The sequence below is a fragment of the Oryzias latipes genome, chromosome 14 (genome assembly GCF_053564925.1).
Source record: "Oryzias latipes strain Hd-rR chromosome 14, Olatipes_Hd-rR_3.1".
Lineage (NCBI taxonomy): Eukaryota > Metazoa > Chordata > Actinopteri > Beloniformes > Adrianichthyidae > Oryzias > Oryzias latipes.
In genome coordinates, this window is record NC_136250.1 from 8,859,854 (window position 1) to 8,871,065 (window position 11,212).

At 40.2% G+C, this 11,212-nt stretch overlaps 1 protein-coding gene across 1 annotated transcript; it reads right to left on the minus strand.

The window, feature by feature from the left end:
- Positions 1–1,485: 1,485 nt before the first annotated feature.
- f9b (coagulation factor IXb) lies at positions 1,486–9,144 on the minus strand. Its single transcript, XM_023962676.2, has 8 exons — positions 8,968–9,144; positions 5,430–5,602; positions 5,310–5,334; positions 5,111–5,224; positions 4,868–4,996; positions 3,803–4,227; positions 2,481–2,616; positions 1,486–2,400 (listed from the first exon to the last, which is right to left on the minus strand). Exons 1-8 carry the CDS (start codon positions 9,056–9,058, stop codon positions 1,841–1,843), a joined length of 1,653 nt encoding a protein of 550 aa, XP_023818444.1. The 5' UTR covers positions 9,059–9,144; the 3' UTR covers positions 1,486–1,840.
- Between the last annotated feature and the right edge of the window lie 2,068 nt (positions 9,145–11,212).

Here is an 11,212-nt window from a genome sequence, read left to right on the forward strand (position 1 = left end):
TTAGAGGTCTAATAAAGCACTATAAAAACACCACCTCCCTCCTCTTTTTCTCTTTCTCCTCAGTTGTAATGAATAGAAAATAAAACACTCAAGTTTCGATGTAATGCTGGATGTTTTAACGTTGGAATCAATAGGAAATCTGAAACCAGTGATCTCTTAAAGAACTGCAACATTTGCTTTTAATCCAAAACGGCTTGGAAAAATGCAAAGCATTGCACTGTTAACTTTTTGAGAAATTAATAATTTTACTACCAATTGGGGTAAACTGGAGCTTGTTTTCTAGCAAGAAGGACACTGCCTGTGAATCCAGAAGTAGAGACGAAAAAGGGACATGGAATGAGTCCCATACAACCTTACAACCTAACTTCATAGTTTTGGTTAGTTTGAGAAAGCCAGAAGACTTGGAGAAGACCAAAGAAAGCAGAATTTGAACCAGATACATTTCTGTCATGTGATATGCACTACTCACTAGATTGCAAGCAAATAAAAAAGACTGTTGTGAACACAAGCAGGAGAGATTGAATTAAAAAAAAAAAGGATCATACCTTACTCATACTTCAGCCAGACAAGACAAAACCACTGATCACATAAAATCATTTGGTAAATTTGGTGAGTGTAAGGGTTTACGTAGTTATCATTTGCTTACACGCTATTATCACCAAAAAATGATTGTGTCTCAGTTCAGTCTCACAGTAAGAAAACACTGACGTCCTTTCTGACTATACAAGACATGATGTTCCTGTACTGCTTGATTAAATGACCCACTTTTATGTTGTCAACACCGGCCACCAATCAAACCAGACTGGATACAGTGGGAAGGGAGAGTTCCTCTGTGACAGCCTTGCACTGTGACAGACGGTTCTCCTTCTGCAGAAGTCTAACAGAAACTCTTGTTTCCTGTATGGTTCTTCTCTTTGCTAGGAAACAGTCATGACCCTGACAATGAGCTTATTCTTTCTTTGAAAAATAAAGATCTATTGGGTTCTCTTATCTTATCCCAGGAATTCAACTTTTTATTATTTGGTGAAATTAAAGAGGTGAAAATGGTAGGCTTTATAAAATTATACATCAGCTGTTTATTCTACTTAATGCAACGCATCCATCTATCCATTTTCACCCACTGAGTCCGGGTCAAGGGGCTGCTGGAGCTACTGTGAGGCAAAGGCAGGGTACAACCTGAACAGATCGCCGGTCTGTTGCAGGGCCACAATCACTCACCCAAACACACTCGCATTCACACCTAGGGACAATCCAATGACCATTTAACCTATTGAGCATATTTTTGGATGGTGGGAGGAAGCCAGAGTCCCCAGAGAAAAGCCACGCATGCACGGGGAGAACATACAAACTCAGAACATGCAAACTCAGAACATGCAAACTCCACACAGAAAGGTCCCCCATTGGTGTTCTGTTTCAGGTCCCCCAGCCGAGACTTGAACCAGGACTTAAACTGATGTAAGGCAAGGGTACAAACCACTCCAGTAGTAGAGAGTAGACAATAGGGATTTATTGTCATATGCACAGCTTACACTGACATACGAAATGCATTCCAGTACAACCCAAACAAGATCAGACAGACAACAGAAATACACACATACAGTTCAAAGTTGACTAAGCGCATTAAAGGCCATGGTAGGTGAACCTTGCTTAAAAAACAGTACCAAATTAAACATTTATTAGAAATTGGACAAGGGTTTTTATTTCTGAATGTTCCATAAGAAACATGGAAAAACTCAAAAGAAGTAGTTTTCTTTTTTTGGGAAAACAAACTGTAGCTAAAAGTTCTGCAACAATTTTAGATGATTCTGATTTTCAGAAGGATTCACAACAGGAGGAAACATCAGGTGGTCATTCTGATTCCTGTTTTCTGTACAATCCAGGGGTAATAATGCGAAACCCTTGTGTAGATGCCATACTTTCCTTCTTTGGCGCATTCCTCCCCCCAGCTGACGATGCCTGTCAGGAACCATGTGCCCTTGTAGTTGGTGGCATGTGGCCCGCCACTGTCTCCTTTGCACGAATCTTTCTGTTGGTCCCGGAAGCCAGCACAGAACATGAAGCGTGTGATGTGGTCACTGCTGCTTTCCTTACACACTTTACGATCCACGTAAGGGATCGCCAGTTTCTGAAGCTTGGTGGCTTCTGGGCCGTAGAACCTCAGTTTTCCCCATCCACTCACAAGGGAGCTGGTGGCCTCCTCCACAAGGGTCTCTATAAAACCTTTTGGGCCAAGGCAAATGGGGCGCCTCTGGTTGGACAGCTCAACGGGACTGGCAAGTTTCAGTAAGGCAATGTCATGGTTGTAGTCAGATATCCTAGGATCATAGGATGAGTGGACGTGCCTCTCTGCCACCGCATGGTCCCTCTCAGGACCCTCATCCACGTTCACATCATGTTCACCTAAGAGTATTGATTACATTTTCAAAATAAAAAGCTTTTTTCTTGAAAGCACGAAGTTGCATTATCAATGGTTTTCATACCAACTCTGACAAAGAAATCCGGTCCCATGTTGTTTAGACAGTGGGCAGCAGTGATGACCCATAAGTCACTGAGCAGAGATCCACCGCAGAAGGGCTGTGCTCTTTTCTGACTTGGCGGGCGGGTCATCAATGTCACCTGCAAGTACAAAAAATATCAGAAATCTGTGCCCACAAATCTTCACATTTCTGGTACTTGAGGATTGTTTCTAGAAAAAAATGTCTTATTTTTATGTGAAATTTTATGTGAAGTAAATTATTTAAGCTTCAGTTTAATTAAAAAAAGATACTGGGATTGCTATTTTTTTCTCTACACTGTATTTATCCCATGAAGGGAAATTCTTCTCCTCATTTGACCCACCTGCAGCAGTGAGCTGCAGCTGAGCCCTGCTCGGGAGGCAGTAGCGTTAAAGGTCTTGCCTAAGACCCCTCACTGGGTGATGTTAACTGCTCACCATTGATATGGTAATTGCCCCCAGTACCATTGCTCATTCCCCTGCGGAAATCGAACCCTGGTTTCCTGCATGGTAGCTTCCCACCTTACCAACCGAGCTACCCAGCCGGCATAACTTTTTACTACATTGCCTGTTGAACATCCAGGTTATAAGATTGTTGCAGGACCACACAGTCCCACACACAAACCTAGGTTAACTAGAGTCCACTCTTAAAGCATGTTTTTGGAGTGTTGGAGGAATGAGCATGCAAACTCCAACTAAAAGGGTCCTGGCTGGGTTTTGAACCAAAGCCACCATGCAGCTCATGGATTCTTCTTCTGAGTACAAAAAAGTTAACCTTTTCCCTCTTAACAAAATAATGGTTGCAAATTAGAAGGCCAAAGGAAGATTGTACTTATAATATTTATAATACTTATAACGTTAAATCAACTAAACTTGAAATCTCTATTAAGAGGTTTTGTTTATTTGAGACGCACTTGACTTAAAATTTAAATTTACACAAACAACAACATAAGTGAGAGCTTATTCAGTTGAATAATACTAATACATTAAAACAACAAAAATGTCAAAATGCAATTAACAGTGTACTGCAGCACTACTACTCACACTAGCTTGCATTCTTGTCAGCACATTAGTATTTTCTTTTGTCATTTGTGCAGAAGCACTTGGATTCTCATCTGTCTGTGCAGGCTTACCTTAATATATATATTTAGCTTTTATATTTTTTGAAGTCATTTATTTTATTTCTCAGCTGATCATTGCTGAAAATCGTACTTAATGATGAACCACTGCTGGAGAGCAAAGAATATTTAAATACAGTTTTTCTTATGACAGCAGCATCAGGAGAGTAAAAGAAATATTCATTCAGACCTGCCAAGGAATTTCTCCGGGGTACGCCACATCGCCTCCTACAATCCTCGTCTGAGTGACTTTTTTTAGTTTGATGGGAGCCATTGTGGGGAACCCCCATGAGTAGTCTTGTTCTGTCTCAAGGGGAGTTTCTGCGGTGCCTTCTGCCACACCTTCAGCTTCAGTAGAGAGACCTGAATCTGGCTTCACAGAACGCACTTTAACCCTCGCCTTATGGGAGACGTTAACCGTGTCTGATCCATTCAATAAAAGGTCGAAGTAATCACTCAGCTGCATCTTATCGTCATCATAGTAGTCTTCCTCCTGGGGTGCGGAAGAATTTTGTACAGATCTGGGGGTGAATGTGTTGTTGGAAGTCTGCTGTGTTTGGATGGACCTGGTGTCAGAACCAGAGGACCGACTCACACGACCACAGCTGAACTCCTCTGAGGGAAAAAAAAATCAAACAAACCAGATAGAATCAACTATAGCTGGTCAGACAATATTAGAAATCCAAATTGTGTCATTTGAGTCTTTTATATTAAACCAGGAACAAGATGTTGCAATTTATAAAAATAAAGTAGGCATTGTTCTGCTTACATATAATTTTGTATGTCATATTTTGATTAAATGCTTGTACCGGTAACTGCTTTAAAAAGGTTGGTAATCAATCTTCAATGTCCAATTAAAAAGTAAAAGACTAATATAAATCTAACCTAAACCTTTGATTTGTAAACTGATAAGCAGTTTTTGGCTGTTTGGAAAGTTGAAAACAGTTTTTATAATTTTTCTGTCGTAATGGACTGAGGGATTAATCCTGTTGCAAGTTTTAGAACTTTCTTTCCATTTTGTTTTCTTCTTATTTTCAGTTCACTCAGAAGAAGAAACATACAGTTTTAAGGCATTGATCAATAGTAATAACAGAAGTCCGAGTTACATATAGATCTATATAAAGGAGACTAAACGCTTTTATGGGGTTGTGTGGTGAAGCAACCTGGTTGTGTGGAAAGAAAATAGAAATAAAAATGCACAGATGAATACGACCTGAATAATTATAAATGCTCAGTTCTGCATACAGTTTCTTACCAGTTGGTTCACAGCTTGCTTTATCTAGACCAAGTTTGTAACCAGCTGCACAGTAACAAACCGCTCGCCGCGCCTGCATCACACATAAATGCATGCAGCCACCATTGTCGATGGAACACCTTTTTATTTCTGTTATAAACAGAGAAAAAAAATCAGACAACAATTTTATAAAAAGAACAGTGGCTCATTTTATCAACCAAAGTCTTTGATGTCTTGTTTGTCGTGCAAGTCTGTCACATTTACCAGTTTCACAGTTTTTGCCTCTGAAGTTGGGTTGGCACCAGCACACGTAAGAGCTCATCCCATCTTTGCACACACCTCCATTCAGGCAGGGCGGAGGGTCACACTGGTCACCGTCTACACACCACACATAACAACACACTCCACAGTATTAGTGCAGAACTAGCACAGGGTGTGGAAACTCACGTCTGATGTTCCTCACCGATATAGCTCGCCCAAAACTTCAACTGAAACACAAACACTGATGTTAAAGGCAAATCATTTTCACTCATTTCTATCAAGCAAGAAGACAAATCTAATGATACGTTGATGCACAACCTACAGTTTCCTCATCATTCTCAAACACCTCCCTGGCTTCTTCCATAGTGCAAACCTCCTCTTTACATTCACGCTCCAGGTTATCTTTCTGGAGAAATTCCTCAAGATGGCCGGTGTTGTATCTGCGCTGGCGATGAAGCACCGTGTGGGCCATCTGCTGGGACACAAACACTGCCTCTAAAAAGGCAGCATATCACAACATGAACAATTTTCATCATCATGTGAATGTAATTCCCAAGTGCTTTTTGTAAGGAAATTGAAATAATGCAGCGTTGATCTCCTCAGAATATCATATTGAACTACGTTGCTGCAGAATCTTCTGTAACTGAGTTAAAAAAAGGTTATCAATGTATTTCTGTTAGAAAAAAGCTTGAGCTGACCTAACCATTTAACCGTTTAGTGTTATAAAAAGTAAAAATTCCCTGTCTTTGCATTTTCATCATGGTGTGTATTTAATTTTTTTGTTCCAGCATTTTGTTGGTGCTTGCTAATGTCCCATTTACCCAACTGCAGACCGATGAAACACATCCTCTATCATTTACATCTAATATGCCATGGAGACACTTGCCAGGACTGATGCAACTTGATATCTGCCTGCTTATACGACCCTTGCCAACTGGGTCATTGACCCCACTTGGTAGATCACACTTCATTGCACCAACACAGTCTTACGGATGTTAGCCCTTTTCATTTGATTAATTCCTAAAATCTTATTATAGTTGATGAACTGCTTAAAAGCCAGTCAGACTCAGAAACCTCAAAACTTCCTACAAGTGAATTTTAAACTGAGATCCATCTTGATGGGGACTATGGTGTAAAGTTCCCCCAAAACACACACATTACTGGTCATGTTTCATTTAACCCTTGTGCTATCTTAGATGACCCCACCCTTCCATTGACGTGTTCTCCCTACCATGACAAACGTGGATAAAGGTGGACAGATTTCATGTAATCCATGGACACCAGTGAAGATCCCAAATCATTGAAGAAAAAAGGTTCAGCTCACTCTCTAGTGGGTCTAGATGACCCGACTCCCAATGGTAAAGTGCCTAGGATAGCACAAGGATTACAATCTCCGACTCCGTCTCAAAAGTATAGCGTTTTCTTTTTTTCTCCACGTGTTTCCATGGCGACTCCGGAAATCGGCGATCCATTGAGAATGTCTTTATGTACCTGCTGTGCATGTGCATTAACCCAGGGTTACCAAGTCGAGCGTAATTACACTAACTCATATCCGGTCTATTGGAACCGACATACCCAGAGTAAGCAAGTTCAGGCGGATTTCAGCCAGAGTTCAGGGTTAAACTCAGGGTAGTTTAAACATGCTTTCCGGAATACCTCCCAGGTTTAGGTTAACAATCATCCACAGCTGTTTTTATTCCAGGTAATAACCCTCAGTGTTTTTAAGTGTCTTGTTTTCAGTTGTTATTTGCTTTGAACCCCTATTTGTTTCTCCGTGTGCTTTTATGTGTTCCAAGTTTATATTTTATAATGTTTCTGCCACCAAGCCTGCTCTCCTGCAGATTGGGTCCTACCCCACCACTGACATTGTTACCTTTTTTGTTTTTGTTTTAATTTTTTTATTAAAAATGAAACCTTGGACTAAAATTAAGTTCTTAAAATAAATAAAACAATAATATGATTTAATAAAATAAAATACTGTGTACACCCACAAATTCCTGGTTTCATTAAGAATTTAATCAGCGTGTCCAAACAGTTTTTTGCTGGAATAACCTTCAGCCCCGAGCCAGATGAAGTGAGTGTTGGGGTTTGACGGATGCATAAGACAGATAAATAGTTCAAAATGTATTATTGCATCAGCTCAGATTTTTCCTTGATTAAACCAAAAACTTGACTTGTATAGGGCTGGACAAAAATGATGGTACTTCCATAAAAGACTGAGAACTAATTGCCCAGGGGGTCATGATGAACTCAGCTGTTTTCCTTTAATTGACATTCAGACAATCACAGTTGTTTTCAAACCCATAATCAGTCAGTCTGCCTATTTAAAGGGAGACAAATAGTCACGTTGCTGTTTGGTGAAAAGGTGTGAACCACACTGAACCTGGACAACAGAAAGCCAAGGAGAGAGTTGTCCCAGGGCATTAGAAACAAAACTATAGACAAACATCGTAAAGGTAAAGGCTATAAAACCATCTCTAAGCAGCTTGAAGTTCTTGTGACGACAGTGGCACAAAAGGTGAACTCCTGGATCAAGGTATATCAGTGTCAAATCGCACCATTCGTTGTTGTTTGAGCCAGATTGGACTTCATGGGAGACGACCAAGGAGGACACCACTGTTGAAAGGAAATCATCAAAAAGCCAGACTGGAATCTGCAAAAATGTATGTTGACAAGGCACAAAGCTTCTGGGAAAATGTCCTTTGGACAGATAAGACAAAACTGGAGCTTTTTGGTAAGGCACATTAGCTCTATGTTCGTAGACTCAAAAAGGAAGCATACAACGAAAAGAACACTGTTCCCACTGTGAAACATGAAGGAGGCTCAGTTCTGTTTTGGGGCTGCTTTGCTGACTCTGGCAAAGAGTGTCTTGAAGTTGTGCAAGGTCAAATAAAATCTCAAGAATATCAAGGCATTCTGGATAGAAATGTGCTGCTTAGTGTCAGAAAGCTTGGTCTCAGTCGCAGGTCATGGGTCTTCCAACAAGACAATGATCCAAAACACACAGCCAAAAACCCCCAAGACTGGCTAAGAGAAAAGCGTTGGACTAATCTGAATGAGCCAAGATCTGAATCCCATTGAACAACTGTGGAAGGAGCTGAAACATGCCATTTGGAGAATACACCCGTCAAACCTGAGACAACTGGAGCAGTTTGCTCATGAGGAGTGGGCCATAATACCTGTCGACAGGTGCAGAAGGCTCATTGACAAATACAGAAACCGTTTAATTGCAGTGATTGCCTCCAAAGATTGTGCAACAAAATATAAAGTTATGGCTACCATCATTTTTGTCCAGCCCTATTTCATTAGGTTTTTTTTTTATTAATTCTGTTGATCAACAACTCAAAAGTAATGATTTTGATTTTTTCATTTTCAATAAATCTTAATTTATTGTTACTTTTGTACATTGCAAGTCATCTCAGTGATCATTGTGGAATTTCTTTCTTTAACTGAGTGGTACCAACAATTTTGTCCACCACTTTATGAGTCATACTTCCTAACTAAAGACTAAAGTCTATTTTCAATGAGGGGTTTGTAAACTTCAAGGATATTCACTTTTGCATCTCTAGGTTTGGGTCATGGGTGTGGTCTGTATGGAGTCCTAAACTGTTCATAATTAAATTAATAAATATTTCAATTAATAAATAAATATGACCTTGTGCAATCACACAATCAACCAATATGGACTCAATACTGGAAAACTGGCTCCAATGTTAAAAAAGAAACATTTTCATTTAAATAAGTGGAATAATAACGCCATAATCAGTGACTCGGACTTAATAAAAATCTGATCGTGAATCTTCCTGTCTCTTTCCTCAGTGATTCCTCTAGCTCTTGACTTGGATTGTCCTGTTGTTTACCTGTATTTTCCTGTGTGATCTCAGCTCTCAGTCCGAACGTCGCCAGCTGTAAACCCAAGGCGAAAACCAACAGACACACTCTGCAGGTCATTTTGTCTTCGTCAGTTGATTCTGATTTTGAGAGGAGCTGCTGCCGTGCTAAAAAAGACTGAACCACCACTCCAAAGTACAACAAATACAGCACTGTTTACTCACCTTTGTGGCCAATGAGTGTGTGTTTGTTTGTTCACTTGTGCGCGCGAGCTGGTGAGGGGGATAAAAGGGTTAAAGGACAGTCGATGAGAATTAAAGAGTCTATTGATGAGATACACTCTAGAGATATATAGAGGTCTAAATTAACTGATTTGAAAAAAAATCATAAATATATATATCTAGTTCTTGCTGTTGGACATAAATCTGAGCAACATCAAATACTGACAGCTGATGGGACATCTGTTGCATGCGTGTGTGGGTGTGTATGCGGGTGTGCATCAACATTTGCACTGAGATTTACCAGCTGCTTGTTTGTCAAGATGAGTCTTGTCTGATAAGAAGCTTTGCAAAATGCCTCATGTCAGACCTTCAAACGGGGGTGCAAATACAAACTTTCTTAAAAAACACACAAATATGCATGCACACACAAGCCGGAGTTACTTTAGTCTGTGAGAAGAAGCATATATCTTCCAAAAAAATGCATGAAAAGGTAAACAAATGACGTAAGAACATGTGTGACTGAAGTTCATTTCAAATGTGATGATGTTTGAATGCAGGTCAATGTTTTTTTTACATTACCAAACAGATCTTCCCAAGCACAAGGAGTTTAAGTGCAATTTCTCATCTTCAGAGATGCAACTGAAGCTCACAAGGTTAAAAAGATCAACCAAACAAGCCATCACACTCCAATCATCTTTTGATCTGCTGTAAAGGTGTTTCCAGTGGTCTTTTAATTATGATTTTGGTGTTTTTAGCCAAAAGTTGTAAAATAAAAACAGCGGGGAAAATAAGTATCGAACACGTCAACATTTCTCTCAAAAAACATATTTCTAATCGAGCTATTGACATGAAATTTTCACCAGATGTCGGCATCAACCCAAGTAATGCTCACATAGAAAGAAATCCAAACATTTATGTCCATAAATGAAGTTATGTGTAAGAAAGTGAAATGGCACAGGGAATAAGTATTGAACACGCTTACGGAAATTTATTTAATACTTAGTGCAAAAACCTTTGTTGCTGATAAGAGCCTCAAGACGCCTCCTGTATGGAGAAACCAGTCGAATACATTGCTCAGGTGTGATTTTGGCCCATTCATCCACACAAACTGCCTTCAAATCTTCAAGGTTCCGGGGGTCTCTTCTGTGAATCTTTCCAAAGATTTTCAATTGGATTCAAGTCTGGTGATTGACTGGGCCATTCTAGCAGCTTTATTTTCTTTTTCTTCAACCAGTTGAGTGTTACCTTGGCTGTTTGCTTGGGATCGTTGTCTTGCTGAAATATCCACCCTCTTTTCATCTTCAGCAGCCTGGCAGATGACAGCAGATTCTGATCAAGAATGTCTCGATACTTTTCTCCAGTCATTATTCCTTCAATGATATGAAGTCTACCAGTACCACATGCTGAAAAACAGCCCCACACCATGATGCTCCCACCTCCAAACTATGGTGTTTTGGGGGTGATGTGCGGTGCCATCTGTCCTCCAAACATGTTGTGTCTTATGACATCCGAAGAGTTCAATTTCGGTCTCATCTGACCAGAGTATCTTCTCCCAGAATGTTATGGGTTTATCCAAATGTTGTGTCACAAACTCCAAACGAGCTTCAACATGCTTCTTCTTCAAAAATGGAGTCTTGCGTGGTGTGTGCGCATGGAGGCCATGGCGGTTGAGTGCATTACTTATTGTTTTCTTTGAAACAACGGTACCTGCTGATTCCAGGTCTTTCTGAAGCTCTCCACAAGTGGTCCTGGGCTTTTGGAGAACCCTTCTGATGATTGTTCTGACTTCTCTGACTGAAATCTTGCGAGGAGCACCTGGCAGTGGCAGGTTTATGGTAATGCCGTGTTCTTTCCACTTCCGGATGATGGCCCCAATGGTACTCACTGGAACTTTCAGAAGTTTAGAAATGCGCCTGTAACCAATGCCTTCAGTGGGTTTTGCACCAATAAGGTTGCGTAGGTCTTTGGATAGCTCTTTGGTTTTACCCATCATGCAATGCTTCTTGTCTAACCTTGCTGGTGAGAAACCTTTTTAAAATGCATCAATCAGGAC